Source organism: Accipiter gentilis, chromosome W (assembly GCF_929443795.1).
Source record: "Accipiter gentilis chromosome W, bAccGen1.1, whole genome shotgun sequence".
Taxonomy (NCBI): domain Eukaryota; kingdom Metazoa; phylum Chordata; class Aves; order Accipitriformes; family Accipitridae; genus Astur; species Astur gentilis.
The window spans coordinates 10,651,748-10,671,283 of NC_064918.1; the positions used below are offsets into that span (position 1 = coordinate 10,651,748).

A 19,536-nucleotide genomic window follows, 5' to 3' on the forward strand; every position below is an offset into this window, starting at 1 on the left:
TGAATCTCTCCAACTTGACTCCTACCTTGTGTGAAAATTAGAAGCTACTGCCATGTTTTTGCTAGGATTTCACCTTGAGTTTCACTCTAGGTAAACACATACCTTTTTCCAGGTGAAACATGCATGTGAATGTGCAAAAGTTGAAGAAGGCTTTAAGGGAGACCAGAGTTACGATAGCAAACTACAGAAGGAAGAGCAGGAAGTCCCTGGCGACCCTTGATCTGTGCTAGTAGTGGCAGAGAACTCAGACATTGGGTTTAAAGGAGCAATGATATTGTTATGTTCTGAAATAATGTTGGTTTCCTATCTTGTCATCTTCTAGGATGTCAGAGAAGTAAAATATCAATAAAGGGAGTGGGACAGGCCTTTGCGTACTTAACTTGTATTATCTATTCAGAGTATTCTGGGAGTGGCATATATGTATGTCTTTGTTTAAAAAAATGCTTTATCTGTAATCTCATTTATTTCACAGATAGGTAGCAACATGGTAGTTATGGAGATTTTTAGGACATGTAAAGTATGTAAATATAGACTTTGCTTAATAAAGGCTTGCTTGCATTGGTATGCTGTCTGCCAACTGCTAGGCATATGGCCACTTTGTCAGTTCCATTTTGGCATAGGTTTCTAAGCATACTTAAATAACTTCAGTTTTGCTCCTTGACTGGGTCGCTTGAGCCTTTCATTAGAACTTAACTGGTGCTTCCTGCCTGGCATTGAGCATTGGCCAAGGATACTGGAAGGACACATTGGGCTCTGATCAGAGTTCCTGCTAAAGTTTATGGTAAATTGTGTTGACTTCAGTAGAAGTCAGATTGGGTTTGTATGTTTGAAGATGCTTATTTAAAACCCAAAATTAAATACTTCACATCTAAGCATGAGCCTAGCAATTTTCTAATACAAAGTCCTAATTCTGTAAGTAATTTATGATTCAAAGGCCTCAAGTTAACTAGCTAGTTACGTGTAAGGCTTTTTGTTGCATTTTAAAGCCTCTAGATCAGGAGGAAGAATATAATTGTGCTAAGCAGATTCCCCTATTGTACATCAAAGAATAGGTTGAGCTAAATGCTCCAAAGGTGTAGTATTGGAAAGATTAAGATTACAGGTCAAATCTATAAGAGTTGCTCATGTACTTCTCATGCTAGAAGAATTTAGATGCAGCTTCAGTGATGCACTGGTGAACACTTCCAACTTGCCACAGTAATACATGAATGCGCTTTCCAGAGTTTAGAGTGGAGTTGGAATTTTGTATGTTGTTGCTGTTTAAATGGTGTCTAGGTAGGTAAATTTCACATGCTGACCTTAATGTGTTTAACTCTCGGTGACCATGGTTGAAGAATTAAGTATATCAGAATGATTAACTCTCTGAAGCCCCTTGGTTTGTCTTTTTAATTAAATTGCATTGGTAAAATGGAGGAATATGGAAATGCACAGTAAATATCTGCTGATGCCTGTTGAACTGAGATCTCAGATTTGAAGAAAAGGTCAGTTAACCTTCTTTGTACTCTAGAGGAGAAAAAATGGTCCATGCAATCTTACTACAACAGTAATTCATTAATATTCATCCATCAAAAATTAAGTAAAAGTTTATTGTTCTTTACGAAAGTGAAAGAATTTCCTTAATAAAAGGGGAAAATTTGACTTTGTGCCCCAGCCCAGGGATCATGATGGCTGCAAGGCTCTGCTTTGGAATTAAAATGTTGAGCACTGCCAGATGCCAGACACTGAGAAGAGGCTGAGTTTTGTTGGCAAATGGGATCTGCAAGTTAATTGGTGTTTTCTGCAGGCTTCTGGCTGTGAAATGAAATTGGAAGCCCTTTAGCCACATGGATAACACAGGACCTGAATACAAATGTCATGTCACCATCAGGGCCCACTGTGAAACAATAGTGTTCCCACTTGAACGCTGCACCATTACAGATCATTTAAATATGGGGATTACATTTAAACTAAAAGCCCCATTTGCCTTTTACTGCAATTTAAATGTCCTCTTAGCAAAAGCTAAGTGACAAATTAAATGAAAAAAGTGCCCACGTTTTTAAAGCTGTAATGCAAAACAACCTTTTATTGCTTCGCATGTGCCACGAATGAATCGTTATACTTGTCAACCCTAAACCAAGCCATAACTGGAGCAGCTACTGTTATCAAAGGCTGCTCTTGTGACAGCTTAATAAAGCTGAAACTCTAAATGAAATCCCAGATGCTTAACCTGATGAAAGCAGTCAAGTAGAAAAATCTAAGACAAGTATCTTCTACTTGGTAGAGTGAGGGAGCCCAACAGCTTGTCAACATGTAGATTACAGGATCAGATATTTTTTTGTGAACTACCATTTTCAATATCTTTATATCTTCTTGCTTGCCTTCATGGTGAAGAAACTTCACATAATTTGCATGTTTCAAAACAAACATTTCTAATAATTTCCTCAGGTTTTATATTTAAAAATGGTTTAAGGGGGAAGAGAGCTGTTTTGTGAGTCAAGGATTAGTTTCTTATGGAACAAAAATATGATGGTTGTGTCATGGTATGGTGGGTTGACCTTGGCTGGCTGCCAGGTGCCCACCAAGCCACTCTATTGCTCCCCTCCTCAGCAGGATGGGGGGAGAGAAAATAAGATGGGAAAGAACTCATGGGTCAAGATAAAGCAGTTTAATAAAGCAAAGGAAAACCCAAAAGATTTTTTTCTCTACTTCCCATCAGCAGGCAATGTCCAGCCACTTCCTGGTAAGTAGGGCTTCAGTTCACATAGCGGATGCTCTGGAAGACAAATGTAAAATAATGAATGCCCCCCCTCCCTTCTCTTAGCTTTTAATGCTGAGCAGATGTCATATGGTATGGAATATCCCTTTGGTGAGTTTGGGTCAGCTGTCCTGGCTATGTCCCCTCCCAAGCTCTTGCCCACTCCCAGCCTAATGGCCTTTGGAGGTGAGGGGGGGAAATGTTGGAAAGACAGCCTTGATGCTGTGTGAGCACTGCTCAGCAGTGGCCAAAACACTGGTGTGTCATCAACACCTCTCTAGCTACCAGTGCAGAGCACAGCACTATGAGGGCTTCTATGGGGAAAATTAACTCCATCCCAGCCAGACCTAATACACATGGGGAAGAGGGTATATCCAGAGAGCTCTTGCAAGGCAGGGCAGTGGGTAAAATTGGCAAACTTGTTATTGGTTTTCCTCATGCTGATCCTGATCTCTGTTGGTTCTTGTATTTCATGAAGTTGAGGAGGACTTAAAAGATATTCTGTACTTCCAGCTAGGTACTCTCCACATTTTAATGCATAAGCTTCTCCTGTCTATCTTAGCCACTTGTTGGTATCTGAAGCATTCTCCAGTGGGACTTCTGATTATGCTTTGTTCTAATGGAGATCTCAACATTCCTGGAGGAGCGAGGTGGAGGTGGCTTTGCCAGTCATTCTGAAGACACTTGTCCTTCTTTTTGAGAAGCAATGAATATCATATACTACCTTCTTTAAGGTTTCCAAGTGACTGTCCTAGTGAAAGTGTGCATGTGTTTAAAAAACAGATGTAAACCGCTTTAAAATCCTTTGATGACACTTCTATTTTAAAGGGGTCATAGGTTCCGTCTCCTATTATTGTTACTATTCTGGCACTTCCAATGCTGGAAAATGATGCTTTTGTAATAGAATTGATTAGGCTCAAATGGGGCACAGTGGCAGGTATGCAGCAACTGTTGAAGCTGATTTGTCTGTTGCACAAAGGGAATGATCTTAATTACCTGGCTCCACTTTCTTTGAAATAATCAAATGTTACTAACCTGGTAGCTTTTGAGGTTTTAGTTTTTTAAGAAAGGGACATGCATTCATGGGAAAAGCAAAGACATGTCAAACGTGCATCAGTTTCTTGCATATTTTAATTTTGCAAATGAATGGATTGATCTTAAGTATATTAAACGTAAAATTCCAAGGCAAAGGCAAAGTTTCAGCCACTGATTATACAGGTATTGTAAATGAGAAAACACTGACCCAAAGCAGGGCTGCTACAGAGCAGCCCTGACAAGATAGCATAATATTTCTAGGAAAAGCAATTTCTTGGTGTCATGGTTTAACCCCAGCCAGCAACTAAGCACCACGCAGCTGCTCACTCACTCCCCCCCACCCAGTGGGATGGGGGAAAGAATTGGGAAAAACCAAGTAAAACTCGTGGGTTGAGATAAGAACAGTGTAATAAAACAGAAAGGAAGAAACTAATAATGATAATAATAAAAATAATAAAATGACAATACTAATAAAAGGATGGGAGTTTACAAAACAAGTGATGCACAATGCAATTGCTCACCACCAGCCGACTGATGCCCAGTTAGTTCCTGAGCAGGGATCCCTCCCAGCCCCACTCCCCCCAGTTTATATACTAGGCATGATGTCACATGGTATGGAATACCCCATTGGCCAGTTTGGATCAGCTGCCCTGACTGTGTCCCCTCCCAACTTCTTGTGCCCCTCCAGCCTTCTTGCTGGCTACACATGAGAAGCTGAAAAATCCTTGACTTAGTCTAAACACTACTTAGCAACAACTGAAAACATCAGTGTGTTATCAACATTATTCTCATACTGAACCCAAAACATAACACTATACCAAGCTACTAGGAAGAAAATTAACTCTATCCCTGCCAAACCCAGGACACTTGGAAAGACTGTAATCAAACAGTCTAACAGAATTGTACTCCGGATCTTTAGTGTTGCTCAGTGTCCTAGCCCCCACTAAATCTGTTTCTACCACCACCCTCCCATTTACTGGGACAAGAGTAAAATATAATGGGATTAATGAAAACCAAGCAATGCTTAATCTCTTGGGAGAGTCTGCATATATTCCTTGCACTTCCTTTAGCTTCATGAATACATGCATACACAAGATGTGTAATTATTACAACATCTACTTTCACAGTGACTGAATACTTCTTAATATTTTTCAATTTGCATGTTTAAATCCTAATCAGTGTAAAGGCATGCTGTTCCTTTCTCCCTCATGAAGTCAGAGGCATGGATGTCTACTGAGAAATACAAAAGTACTGATGTTCCCCCTGTATGTACAAGGCATGCATGTATTGTGTAAAGCAGTAATGTAACCTATTTCTTTGTGGTGTGAGGCACACTAAATATGAATGACAACTGTGCATTTTCAAAAAGAGGGCTATTTGAACCAAAGGTCTGTTTTGGCAAAGCTGGCTTTTTCTGGGTCAAAAAGATTAGTGTTGAACCAAAATAGGCAATTCTTCACTGCAGTATGACAGTTCTAATATTCATTCCCTTGTGAAATTAATAGCAAATTGCAGTCACAGCATGACTTGACTTCCAGTTATCTTCGGGGGGGGGGGAAATTTGCATATTGGTTTGTGATATATTGCCATTGTGCTGTGAGGAGCTTCATATTGGAAAGACATGGGTTACAGTCAAGAGATCCAAATCAGAACTTTACTTTTGGTTTAGTTCGGGGGGGGGGGAGAATGTGTCAGCCTTCTGAGATCCAATATGAAAAGATATCTGGTGCCTGGGGAAAGGGAGACAGGAAACAGTGAGCTGTGTTAGAAAAACAGATTATGTAAACACATTCTCTGTTTTTTTCTTTTTTTTTGTTTTCCATTTAATGAGACATATGTTCATATTGCGGGTGGCATTGGTGACATCATGAAAGCTAGTCAAACAGGTAAACTTACTTGAGAATGCCAAGAATGTATTTTGGGAAACTTCTTTTGAGTATAGGCTGTTGTGAACAACAGCTTCCAGGCTGAAGTCACTAGAAATGGATTTGGATATGTTCCCCACAAATTAATTACAAGTAGCTGCCCTTCATTTTTCCGTAAGTCTTATCTGTAGTAAGGGGTAAGTGTGATCAGCAGTTTCCCTATATAGGAGTCATTAAGCAGAAAATAGAGAATCTCTTGTTTGAGGCCAGTGTAAGCTTTCAGGTTGGTGGTGACATTTAAGGGCCAGTGAAATAAGGAAGAATATCCTCTGGGCTCCTTCCAGTTGGCATGTGGTAAAATCTGGGCACAAATGAATGTTTTCCTCAGACTTTTCAGCGCTAGGAGCAGGACAGGAAACAGTGAACAGAAAGAGCCAGAATGGAGCAGATGTCAGGGGAGGGGGAAGGTGCTTGGGGAGAAGGAGGAGGAAGAAATGAATACAGGAAAATGCACACACGTGGTGGGGAAAGATCACACACACAAAAACTTGAAACCCAAATAGGCTGAAGAGTGTGGGGTCATTGGCATTATGCTTCCTTCTCCCAGATGGTAGCCTTTGTAGTGCTACAGGAGCTGAGCCTGAGGCTCTTTCTGTTCCCTTCTTTTCTCAGTGAGGGAGTTTTGTCTCTCACTCCTCTTTCTGCAAGGAATTGGGCAGCCATGAAAGCTGGTCAAGATCTCAGATGTGCACGCAGCTTGCCCTGAAGTCACCTCGAGCAGGGTGCAGTTGATCTATTGAAATTTTAAGTGGTTTGTGTCGGGTTTATTAGAAATACACTTATCCTTATGTTTCATTTGCATTAAAATAGCATGGATTTCCAAGATAATCACTACTAACAATGTAGTTATGCTTGACAGTTTCCCTCTTTAAACCAAAGAAGTTTTTAAAGGATTTTGGTACTTTGGGGTATCCTTTCCCTTTCCTGCCTCTTAGATGTACTGCATGCATAGTGGAGCTTCTGAAGAAGGCAAGTGAATTCCTTTGCTTCTAGTGGTGTTTCTGAGGAGCAGAAAGAGAAAAGGCCACTCATTTTGTAGGGGCATGGTGTAATCAGTAGTGTGCATTCCACCTTGCTGGATTATTGAAATACTTACCGCATGTAGTTAAGATATTCCACTTTGCTTTTGCTTCAGTCTGAAAACACAGGGAATCTGTTTACAAAGTATTATAATTGGCTTTTTTTTTTTAGATGCCAAGAGGTACAGTGTCTCCTCAGTGCCCTAATCTAACACTTGATTTTGAAAATAAATAAATAAGCCCAAGATAACTATTATATAAGGCTTTCCAATGTGCCCCATTGTCCTGGTTTTGGCTGGGATAGAGTTAACTTTCTTCCTAGTAGCTGGTACAGTGCTATGTTCTGGGTTAGGTATGAGAATAATGTTGATAACACACTGGTGTTTTCAGTTGTTGCCAAGTAATGTTTAGACTAAGTCAAGGATCCTTTTATTAGTATTGTCATTTTATTATTGCTACTATTATCATTATTAGTTTCTTCCTTTCTGTCCTATTAAACTGTTCTTATCTCAGCCCACAAGTTTTACTTTTTTCCCCGATTCTCTCCCCCATCCAACTGGGTGGGGGGGAGTGAGTGAGAAGCTCCGTGGTGCTTAGTTACTGGCTGGGGTTAAACCATGACACCCATCTTCTGTTTTGTTTTGTACATTGCAAGAAATTTAGTCCTTTTGTCTTGGACAGTGCTGTGAATGTATTGATGCTTAATAATAAGAACCAGTTGTAATGCCATTCAGGGGAACCTGGACAAGCTCAAGTGGGCCCATGTGAACCTCATGAGGTTCAACAAGGCCAAGTGTAAGGTCCTGCACCTGGGTCAGGGCAACCCCCAACATCAATAGAGCCTGGGGGATGAAGGGATTGAGAGCAGCCCTGTGGAGAAGGACTTGGGGGTACTGGTGGATGAAAAGCTGCACATGACTCTGCAATGTGCACTCGCAACCCAGAAAGCCAACTGTATCCTGGGCTGCATCAAAAGAAGCGTGGCCAACAGGTTAAGGGAAGTGATTCTGCCCCTCTACTCTGCTCTGGTGAGGCCCCACCTGGAATACGGCGTCCAGCTCTGGCATCCTCAGTACAAGGAAGACATGGACCAGTTGGAGCAGATCCAGAGGAGGGCCACAAAAACGGTCAGAGGGCTGGAACACCTCTCCTATGAAGAAAGGCTGAGAGAGTTGGGGTTATTTAGCCTGGAGAAAAGAAGGCTCCGGGGAGACCTTATTGCAGCCTTTCAATACTTAAAGGGGGCTTATAAGAAAGATGGGGACAGACTTTAGTAGGGCCTGTAGTAATAGGACAAGGGGTAATGGTTTTAAACTAAATGAAGGTAAATTCAGACTAGATATAAGGAAAAAAATTTTTACAGTGAGGATGGTGAAACATTGGAACAGGTTGCCCATAGAGGTGGTAGATGCCCCATCACTGGAAACATTCAAGGTCAGGTTGGATGGGGCTCTGAGCAACCTGATCTAGTTGAAGATGTCCCTCCTCATTGCAGGGGGGTTGGACTAGGTGACCTTGAAAGGTTCCTTCTGTCAAGACCCAGGCTGGACAGACCAGGGAGTCGTGTTGAATTCGGAATTCCCTCGGACTAAATTAAGGTGAAACGACACCAAATGATCAGTTAAACATTTTATTCATGGCAGAAGCAAACTGAACTTGGGAGGCATAACAGTAGGTGGCGGCGTTTCTCTCAACAGAGAAACTACCACACTGCCTTCCCCAGCCACTTCCCCATGTGCACCACGGGGACCTTATCTCCTCCCACGGTATGTAGGGGTTTTGTTTGGGCAGGACCAGGACGGTTAGCAGATCCTCTGGTGTTAACTAGCCAAGTGGCTTCTGCTAAATTTGTATCCCAATGCTTCCATATCCCATTGCCTAGCGCTCTCAACATAGTCTTCAACAGTCCATTATATCTCTCAATCGTTCCAGATGCTTGTCGGTGATACGGTATGTGGTATACCCACTCAATGCCGTGTTTCTTTGCCCAGGAGCTTATGAGGTTATTTTGGAAATGAGTCCCATTGTCTGATTCAATTCTTTCTGGGGTACCGTGTCGCCATAAAATTTGCCTTTTGAGGCCTAAGATGGTGTTTTGGGCAGTGGCATGGTTTGCAGGATATGTTTCTAGCCAACCAGTAGTTGCTTCCACCATGGTGAGTATGTAGCGCTTGCCTTGGCGTGTTCGTGGCAGTGGTCCAATGTAGTCAATTTGCCAGGCCTTGCCATATGAAAAACCCAGCCACCGCCCTCTGTTCCAGGGAGACTTTACTCTGGTGGCTCGTTTGATTGCAGCACATGTTTCACATTCATGAGTGACCTGTTTGATGGCCTCCATGGTCAGGTCCACCCCTCGATCACGAGCCCACCTATATGTTGCATCTCTCCCTAGATGTCCCGATGACTCATGGGCCCATCAAGCTACAAATAGACCACACTTACGCTCCCAGTCCAGGTCCACCTGAGCTATTTCTCTTTTGGCAGCCTTGTCTACCTGTTCATTATTTCGATGTTCTTCAGTGGCACGGCTTTTGGGCACGTGAGCATCAACATGATGTACCTTTAGAGCCATGTGTTCTACACAGGCAGCAATGTCCTGCCACAATGCTGCTGCCCAGATGGGTTTACCCCTGCGTTGCCAATTGGTCTTCTTCCACTGCTATAGCACCCCCACAGGGCATTAGCCACCATCCAGGAGTCGGTATAGAGGTAGAGTACTGGCCACTTCTCTTGTTCAGCAATGTCTAGGGCTAGTTGGATGGCTTTCACTTCTGCAAACTGACTTGACTCGCCTTCTCCTTCGGTGGCCTCAGCGACTTGTCATGTGGGACTCCACACAGCAGCTTTCCACTTCCGATGGTTCCCTACCACACGACAGGATCCATCAGTAAACAAAGCATAACACCTTTCATCTTCTGATAACTCATTATATGGTGGTGCCTCTTGGGCACGAGCCACCTCCTCAGGCGATGCTCCAAAATCTCTGCCTTCTGGCCATTCCATGATCTCTTCCAGAATTCCTGGGCGGTTAGATTTCCCCAGTCGAGCCCGTTGCGTGATCAATGCTATCCATTTACTCCATGTAGCGCTGATTGCATGATGTGTAGAGGGGATGTTTCCTTTGAACATCCAGTGTAGCACAGGCAGTCGTGGTGCCAAGAGGAGATATGCTTCTGTACCAACAACTTCTGAAGCGGCTCAAACCCCCTCATATGCTGATAGTATCTCTTTTTCAGTTGGGGTGTAATGCGTTTCTGATCCTCGATACCCCCGGGTCCAAAACCCTAATGGTCGACCTCGGGTTTCTCCTGGTGTTTTCTGCCACAGGCTCCAGGTGAGACCATGCTCCCCGGCTGCAGTGTAGAGTACATTTTGTACATCTGGTCCTGTCCAGACAGGCCAAAGAGCTACTGCACGAGCTATTTCCTGTCTGATATGCTCAAAGGCTTGTTGTTGTTCGGGGCCCCATTCAAAATAGTTCTTTTTCCGCATTACTCGATAGAGAGGTCTCACAAGCTGACTATAACCTGGAATATGCATTCTCCAGAACCCCACAAGGCCTAGGAAAGCTTGTGTTTGTTTCTTGTTAGTTGGTGGAGACATAGTTGCTATCTTGTTAACCACATCCATAGGGACATGACGGCGTCCAGCCTGCCATTTTATTCCCAAGAACTGAATCTCGTGTGCAGGTCCCTTGACCTCGCTTTTCTTTATGGCGAAACCAGCTTTCAGAAGAATCGGAATTATTCTTTTTCCTTTCGCAAACACTTCTTCTGCCTCGTTGCCCCACACGATGATGTCATCTATGTATTGTAAATGTTCAGGGGCATCGCCCTGTTCCAGTGCCATTTGGATTAGTCCATGACAAATGGTAGGGCTGTGCTTCCACCCCTGGGGCAGTCTATTCCAGGTGTATTGGACACCTCTCCATGTGAAAGCAAACTGTGGCCTGCACTCTGCTGCCAAAGGAATGGAAAAAAAACCACATTGGTAATATCAATTGTAGCATGCCACATGGCTGCCTTTGATGCCAGTTCATATTGGAGTTCTAACATGTCTGGTACAGCAGCACGCAGTGGCGGTGTCACTTCATTCAGGCCGCGATAATGTACTGTTAACCTCCACCCTCCATCAGACTTCTGCACTGGCCATATAGGACTATTAAAAGGTGAATGAGTCTTTCTGATGGCTCCTTGGCTCTCTAGGTGATGAATCAGCTCATGGATGGGAGCCAGGGAGTCTCAGTTTGTCCGATATTGCCAACGGTGCACCATCCTGGTAGCTATTGGCACCTGCTGTTCTTCAACTTGCAGCAATCCCACAATGAAGGGATCTTCCGAGAGACCACGCAGGGTAGATAGCTGTTTGATCTTCTCTGCATTTACAGTGGCTACACCAAAAGCCCACCGGTACCCCTTTGGGTCCTTGAAGTACCCTCTCTTGAGGTAGTCTATGCCAAGGATACAAGGGGCCTCTGGGCCGGTCACAATGGGGTGCTTTTCCCACTTGTCCCCTGTCAAGCTCACTTCAGCCTCCAATATAGACAATTCTTGGCATCCCCCTGTCACTCCAGAGATCCAGATGGGTTCCGTGCCCCTGTATCCTGATGGCACCAGCGTACACTGTGCACCAGTGTCTACCAAAGCCTTATACTTCTGTGGGTCTGATGTGCCAGGCCATCGAATCCACACAGTCCAGTATATCCGGTCATCCCTTTCCTCCTCCTGGCCGAAGGCAGAGACACTCTATTGCTGTTCCTCATCAGAATATTCACTGTCTGACCATTGCGGTGCCAGACCAGAAGTCCCTTCACCAGAATCAAGGGAGGTGGTTTCAGTTTTTCTATGCCTGGAGGATCGCTGATTGCTTTCTGGGGCCTCTACAGCAACGACACTGACAGCCTTCTTCTTGGGTGACCCCTTCTTAACAGCTGTCTTCCCTCTCAGTTCACGTACATGGGCTTCCAGCTTAAAGGTGGGTTCACCATCCCATTTCCTCATGTCCTCCCCTTGGTCACGCAGGAAGAACCAGAGTGTACCATGTGGCATACGCCTTGGGCTCCCTTTCCCTCTGACTGGAGCAGGAGAGGACTGATTTCTTGGAGCGTCCCTAACAGCCAAGGCACCGTCCTGTAGGGATGAGGAGACACAGAGATTTTCCTCAAAGTTTTGGAGCCAAGACGACACTTTCTCCACAGTTGGTGTTTCCATATCTGGACAATACATCGCTGCCAAGCTGTTAGAATACAACGCTGGGGCACCTTGAATCACCTTTCTCCACATGGCCCATGTGCACAGGACATCCTCTGGATCTTTGGAGACTTCCTCATCATCTAGATCACTGTAGATGACTTCCACCACTGCTAACTCTCTCAGGTACTGGATGCCTTCATCTGCGCTAGTCCACATTTCTGAGGAATTCACAAGATCTTCCTTGAATGGATATCTTGCCCTCACACTTGAGAGGAGCCGGCTCCAGAGACTGCAAATTGCTGCCTCTTTTCCAATTCCTCTTTCAATTCCCCAGTTTCTAGCGAGGGATCCCAGCTGTTGGGCTTCCTTGCCTTCCAGTTGCTGACTGTCAGCCCCGTTATCCCAGCATCGGAGCAGCCAGGCAGCAATCTGCTCACCTGGCTGGCGGCTGTAATCTTTCCGCAAGTCCCGAAGTTCTGAGGACGTCAGGGACCAGGAAGTTTCCGCTTCCTGTTTAAGTTCCCTCACTCCTTCCTCCAATTTCCTTATCGAAGGACCAGCTTCTAAATCAAGCCTTTCCTCTTCTTCTTCTTCCCTCACTAATCGATGGTATGGACCTGGTGATCTCCTTGTCCACTGTTTCCTTTTCACTATTGGGGCAATTACTGCAGTTGTTGTTGCTGTTTGGGTCCCTATCTCGAGCATGGTGTCCTTAGATGCAGTCTGGGTCCCTGCCTCAACCATGGTCCTCTGAGAGTGTTGAACTATGGCTCGTTAGGCATAGGCCAGGCCCCAGTACAGTGCGAGAAGCTGCTGGTTTTCATTGGGGTAGGCAAGGCACCCTTCTATCAGGTGGCGCTTCAGTTTGCCAGGGTTACTTGCCTGTTCGGGTGTAAAGTCCCAGATTATGGGAGGTGATAACTATCCTAGGAATCTGCCCAAATCCTTCCATATACCCTGCCACCCAGGGACCGGTTGCTTGAGGGCACATTTCAGTATTGCCTCACCTAAAACTTGCATTCTCTTATACCAGGACGAGACCAGATTCCACAATACCCATAATATGCCTCCAGTATTAATTATTAGTATTGAACAGCTCACATAAGGGTGAACAAGGACCTTGGGAACCTGCATAATAAAACCATTCACATCAATGCCTTGTAGGGAGAGGGAGATGTGTTCCCTCATCTCCTCCACAAGATAGCTCCCACAACACAGCAAAGCCATCAGTGCCAGGACAAAGCACATAGCCATTATTTGCGTTACCATGTTCTCAAACTCAGCAAGACAGAGATAAGCAAGCAGCCAACAAGCTCCGTGACCTGCACAGGAGCTTGCCACTTAATAACTAGCTATAGAACGCTTAATGCAAAACTGCCGTTGTCGTGCCCCACGTTGGGCGCCAAAAAGGACTGTGGTGGGTTGACCCTGGCTGGATGTCAGGTGCCCACCAAAGCCACTCTATCACTCCCCCTCCTCAGCTTGACGGGGGGGGAGAAAATATAACAAAAGGCTCGTGGGTCAAGATAAGGACAATTTAATAAAGTGTTAGCAAAGGTCGCATGCGAAAGCAAAGAAAAACAAATGATGTTATTCTCTACTTCCCAGCAGCAGGCGATGTCTAGCCGCTTCCCGGGAAGCAGGGCTTCAGTACGCGTAGTGGTTGCTCTGGAAGACAAAATGCCCCCCTTCCGTCTCCCTTTACTTAGCTTTTATATCTGAGCTGACATCATATGGTATGGAATATCTGTTTGGTTAGTTTAGGTCAGCTGTCCTGGTTATGTCCCCTCCCAAGATCTTGCCCTGCCCCAGCCTGCCATTGAGGGAGGGGCAAAAATGTTGGAGAGACAGCCTTGATGCTGTGCCAGCACTGCTCAACAGTAGCCAAAACACTGGTGTGTTATCAACACCTTTCTAGCTACTGATGCAGAGCACAGCGCTATGAGGGCTGCTATGGGGAGTATTAACTCCATCTCAGCCAGACCCAATACACCTGGTGTTAGGCATAGCTGGGAAACAAGCAGTGTAGCCTTTGAGGGGAGAAAAAGTGTTACAGTATAGAAGTTTGACATTAGTCATTGGCTGCTGCATTTTTAATAGAAAATCTAATTTAGCAATTTTTTTTTTAAATCAGGTGCTCTGTGGATGTGTATAGTTTTAAATCCCCACTGCAAGTTGGAGCAGAAGACCAGTTGGCTAAAACAGCTGAAGAAATGGAACAGTGTGGATGTTTGTCCCTGGGAAGATGGAAACCATGGAAATGAGCTGCCCAATTTAACCAATGCTTTGCCTCAGGGTGGAAATGCTAACCAAGGTGAGCCTAAATATATGCTCTGACTGCAACATTTAATATAGTCTCTATCTTATATACTCTAGCCTTGCAGAATTAAGCACTCTTTCCTGGGATAAGTAACTTTCTTGTTGAGGATTGACCAGCCAAATTTATTTTCACTGATACTATCCTTGCAGAAAGGATAAATGGGGGTGTGTGGGGGTGTGTGCTGGGGCTGCAATGTTTTCAAAGCAAGTATTTGTGTTTAGTTAGGTTTTCTAACTTTTCACTTGGTCCTTCTAAATACTTGTTGCATGAAAATTGGATGTCCCTGAAGTATGTCATGTAGAAGCCTTTTGTTTCTTTGCTTGGCTATAATTTTATATCCCTTCTAGTGTTGGGGTTTTTGGTTTGTTTGCATTTACAAAGCCTTTGATACTTACTTAAAGGGAGATCTGTTGTAACTGCATTAAACTGAGTGTGTGATAAACTAAAGCAGATATCTGTGGGATGTGCTCTGTGTTGTGCAGTCTGCACTGATGGCAGGGGGGTGCAGAGGCAGCACTGCCTTCTTGGAGGAGGTGTCTCTTATTACTCAATATCATGCTTTCTAATCTAAAATGTGATTATCAAATCTGACAGAAACCTTCTCCAGTCACCTTCAGGCAAAGATTGCTACTTTTCTCATAACTGAGGAAGGTGCAGGATGTTTACCTGGGAAAAAAACCCTTGTAATCCTCAGAACCCTCAGTATTTTGATACATATTTCATATAATCATGATAATGTTAAAATTAAATGCTTGTGGGAGGTGGCAGAGTTGGGCTTAGATGGGTTTTTCCATGTTTCTTTTTCTTGGAAGATTACCTCTGAAGGAGGTATTATTTATTCATTTTTAAATCTTGCAGCTACTAGCTGGGGACAGATGTTCATTCAACATATAACTTCCTACAGAGGTGTTTTGCTTTCTGGATCTCGTGATGTTCAGCCCAACCTGGGCAGGCTAGTGGCAACTCTAACACAGCATTTCAACATTCATAGACACAGTGCCATGTCAACAGAGTGCTTTTGCCATAAGATGTCCAGTGAGGATTATGTCAGTCCCATGGCCTCAGTACCTCACTTTCTTTGCAATATTTGTATATGATTATGACAAAAAATTATACAAGTGCTCAAAGTTAATATCACTTCTCGAAGAGAACTAAAAATCTTTCATGTGATGTTTATGATGTTTATCTGTCCCTCATCCTAGTAGCTCTGGGTCTGAGAAGGAGAGAAGCTGGTGATGCTTGAGTAGCTGTGTGCCATATACTTTCTAGTTTGTTTTTAGGGGAGTTCTGTGCACGCTGTTTAATGTCCTTCATCTCTAGCTGTTCCCTTTGCAAAGTCCTATTTAGAATTAGCTGTGCTGGTTTGTAGATCTCTCTGAATGCAAAGTGAATGGCACATACTTCGTCTGAGCTGTTGGGTAATAGGATGTGAAATGTCATCTGCGGTCTGCTCCTTGCAGAAGGGGGCAAGGCAGGCTGCGGTCAGCTGGGGGTTGGTGAATAGGCAGAAGACAAGAATACTGTGACTGATTCACATATGAATGAGTAAAAGCTGATGCAGCTTTCTGAACTTGTGAAAATGACAGATTCATCGAACAGGCCACATCGGACAGTGTTCACTCGAGCCATAGAGGCGTGCGATCTGCACTGGCAAGACAGCCACTTACAGCACATTATCAGCAGTGATCTATACACCGACTACTGTTACCATGACAACACTGAAAACTCGCTCTTTGACTCTCATGGGTGGCCTCTCTGGCATGGTAAGTGGCTAAACCGGAAAGATGTTTCCATGACTTGCTGCTTTGTTCAGTTTCTATGGCATTATTTTGGGGGGATGGTGGGGAGATGAATGAAAAGCCTGGCAAAAAGAACAGAGGCTTCCTTGAAATGCTGGCTCAGAAGTAGTCCTTTAAGTCTCGCAGTTTTTTTTAAAAAAGCAAAGAAAAACAAAAAAGCCCTTTTGAGTAACCTAGCAAAACAGGCCATTGCAGACATGGAAGCATTGCTATTCCTCAATTATTTTCTCCATTTTAGAACATGTTCCTACAGCCTGTGCGAGGGTGGACGCGTTACGATCTCATGGATACCCACAAGAAGCACTGAGGCTAGCAATAGCTATTGTTAATACACTAAGGAGGCAGCAGCAGAAACAGTTGGAAATGTTCCAGGCTCAGAATAAAGGTAAATGTGGGGAAGAGAGAAGGGCAAAGGACATGACAAGGTGACAATAACACCAGACTGGAACTTTGCATGAGAAAACTGCTTTTGAAACTAAAGCAAAAGAGGTGATTTTAACTCTTCAGTCCAAACGATCATAATGGTAATGTCACATTCTGGATGTTGGAAGGGTATTTTTTAAGCTGGGTTGTGAGCTCTGCAGGGCAAGGGCTCTGTTCTGCCTTCGCGATATGTCTGACATGATGGGGCTGTTATCCCAATCAGGGTTTTTGATTACACAGTGTAAATATTCATCCTGTGTAATTTACAGGCTTTTAAACAGAGCTTTGCATTTGGCACACCAGGTATTTTAAATAATTTTTTCCTCTGACATATAATTTAGCAGAGCTATATATTTCTGAGGTGGAAGCCTAAAGTTGACATTGAGGGTAACAACAAGGCAAAGTCTGCACTACAGAAATTCATAAAATTTGGCCATTTTTTCAAAAGTCTCTTGTGATGCTTAAAACTTTAGTAGATTCACATAACTGGAAATGAGATTTTTGAAACACTGGCTTTATAAAATGTTCTGCAGTGTTCCTCTGAGTACTACCCCTATTTTTTGAAGGAACATTCTACCAAAAATAATCCTGCACTAAACTTTGTCATAAGTTTGAAGAGGTATTGGAAGAAGAAAGGGATGGGTTTGTGGTTAAAGAATGCATGTGGAAAAACTGGAATTACGTTCTTGCCTACTACAAGAACACCTTTCATTCAAATTTTATTTTAGATCTTTGTTGCTACTCATAACTACGTGTATCCTCATGCATTGTAGGCAAAAATACCAGTGTGAAGTCATGTGTGTAAATTTTTCAAGTGTATGTACAGGTGTTTTCCCAGAAATGATCATTTAGAAATTGAAGTGAAGACAAAGTAGACACCTGACTGAAAAAAAAGATTAGCTGGGAGTTTCTATGTGCCTCCATTTCCATTTCACAGTACCCAAGGAAGAAGTTTTGAGCACTATTGTGGATCCTACATTTGAACAAAACTTAAAAGAACTTTGTATTATTACTTAGAATTTTTCTCAGTCTTTTTATCGTGTAATATATCTTTCCTTAACATGTGCTCCCTTAAAAGCTTTGCACATTTTCCAGCTTCTCAGACTGGGGAGGTAAGAAGGGAGGGGGTTATGTCAGTGTGTGTGTATGTGTGTACATACCACTGACAGGCGTGAAGGGTCTGCTGTAAGGGTGCTGGCTGTAGTACTGCTCCTTTTCATTCCCAGTTGTTAATGCAGTATCTAGACATTCAATACTTCTGTTAAGTTTCTTTCCCTGTAAGCAGTTTCTCTAACTGTCAGCTACTATGCTAAAAATGGAGCATATGAAATGCGATTCATCCTGCCCCAAAACAAAGTAGTTTGTCATTTCTATGTTGTTACTCACTGCTTTTGTGTTCTTTTTCCCCTTATGTTTGGAATTTAAAAAATATTCTTTTAATACTGCAAAATATTCTGGTCTTCTCTATAAGCAGATTAATTCTGCAGGTACAGTTTCAGTTCAGCAACCACCACATGCTTCTACTTAGCTTTCATTCACATGACTGATCTGATGTCCATGGAACCACTCGCGTGATCTGAAGTTAAGTCTATATGAATGGAGGACTGAAGCCTTTGTTTGGCATGACACAAGTGAAGCTCATAAGTAGACAAAATAGATGAAATGGAATATAAGTCAGTAAGAAGTCACTGATATTAATCCTTTTTGGTAATATTATGTGTTTCTGCCTGTCATCTTTAGCACGTGCTATTTGTTGGCAAGACAATTATTTACTTGTTTGTTTTTCATATTACATATCAGTTGATTCTTTAAAAAAAGCCACCCTCCTGAACACTCAGTTCAACAGTGTGGCTGTGTTTCACTTTGTAGCCCCACACGTTTAAATAGGCAAGAAGCGAGCTTTTAAAGTTATGTGGTTATATGGTTACTCAGAAAGATGGCACTTTGTGAACGAGAGAGAGCAGAGGCAGGTACAAGTTAGTGTGTAATAGGCAGAGAAACAGAGCATCTGTAATGGCTTGTATGCAATTTTTAAATGGTCACCCATAATGCGTCTGATCTCTCATAGTTCAGCCATGTGTATGTGTCTATGAGAAAAAATGGGAGTTGGAATCAAAGGGGAGCTACTGCCATAAGACTCTTAGTTAAAAAAAGGGATTTGGGGAATCTCTAACCTCTGTTACCACAGCCACACTTCCTTCAATTCATTGTGCTAAATGTTGTAACTGACTGATGGATGAGGGCTACAAAACAAAGTATCCATGAAGGTATTTGTTGACTGAAACTTTACAATGACAAAAAAATGCACTTAAAGGACGATTTTTTTTTCTCATATACCTCATTTAAACACTTTGTCCTTTTTTTTCCCCTTTTTTTCTTTTTAGGAACTGTCATCCTGAGTTTATTACGTCAATAAATATTTAGATGCAAGATAAGCTCATATTTTATTTATTAAAATGGAACATTTTAGAATATTTTAATTAATTTCAGTGCCATCAGATTCACTTAAAATGTAAAAATGGTAATGCATCTTTTGAGTGAGGAAATGGTTGTGAATATTTTACAAAAAAAAAGTCTTTGCTATAATTTTTCAGCAGACATTTTCAGAAGTGTTACTGGTATCAAGTAAGAGATTTCAAAAGATACTGCAGTTGAAATTTTTGACCCATAATGTACTTTGCTAGTGCTCGAGATGTTTGGCTTTTGTCTATTTTCTTTTTTTCCTCTTTTAACATATTCACAAAGGGCAATGAATTCACCCTGAAAGATACTAATTTCTTCTTCTAAGCAGAAGCTACTGGAAATACTTTGAATTCTGTACTGAGAGCATTTTAATCAGTTTTACCTCTAAAATTGTTTTGAGGGGCTAACATGTATTCTCTTTGTCTCCCTCCTCCCTCCATCTTTTCTGTCACAGAACTTCTCCACAAAGGAGTAACCTCAATAACAAATCTTGAAGGTTGGGTGGGACACCCATTGGATCCAATTGGCACTCTCTTCAGTAGCCTGATGGAAGCCTGCAGGGTGGATGATGAGAGCTTCCATGGATTCTCAGACTTCACGGGTAAGGCTATGCAAAGGGAGCAATC

General features: G+C 42.9%; 3 protein-coding genes across 6 annotated transcripts in view; 1 reads left to right on the plus strand and 2 right to left on the minus strand.

Annotated features, from left to right (window-relative positions):
* The window catches only part of LOC126035240 (uncharacterized), a 375,847-nt gene that overhangs the window by 238,284 nt on the left and 118,027 nt on the right, over positions 1-19,536 (minus strand). The window contains exon 2 of the mRNA XM_049793518.1: positions 12,343-13,708. The gene's annotated coding sequence lies outside the window, so the exon portion shown is untranslated. The remainder of the gene's footprint in view (positions 1-12,342; positions 13,709-19,536) is intronic.
* The window catches only part of LOC126035241 (zinc finger SWIM domain-containing protein 6-like), a 185,916-nt gene that overhangs the window by 145,104 nt on the left and 21,276 nt on the right, over positions 1-19,536 (plus strand). For 2 of the 3 annotated variants that reach the window (XM_049793521.1, XM_049793523.1), the window contains exons 5-8: positions 14,040-14,219; positions 15,812-15,988; positions 16,263-16,409; positions 19,365-19,511. In XM_049793521.1, coding sequence (XP_049649478.1) covers positions 14,040-14,219; positions 15,812-15,988; positions 16,263-16,409; positions 19,365-19,511 — 651 coding nt within the window. The remainder of the gene's footprint in view (positions 1-14,039; positions 14,220-15,811; positions 15,989-16,262; positions 16,410-19,364; positions 19,512-19,536) is intronic. The other variant, XM_049793522.1, reaches the window with a different exon arrangement.
* LOC126035330 (uncharacterized) overlaps positions 1-19,536 on the minus strand; it is a 59,134-nt gene that overhangs the window by 10,473 nt on the left and 29,125 nt on the right. The gene's annotated exons all lie outside the window — the stretch shown is intronic.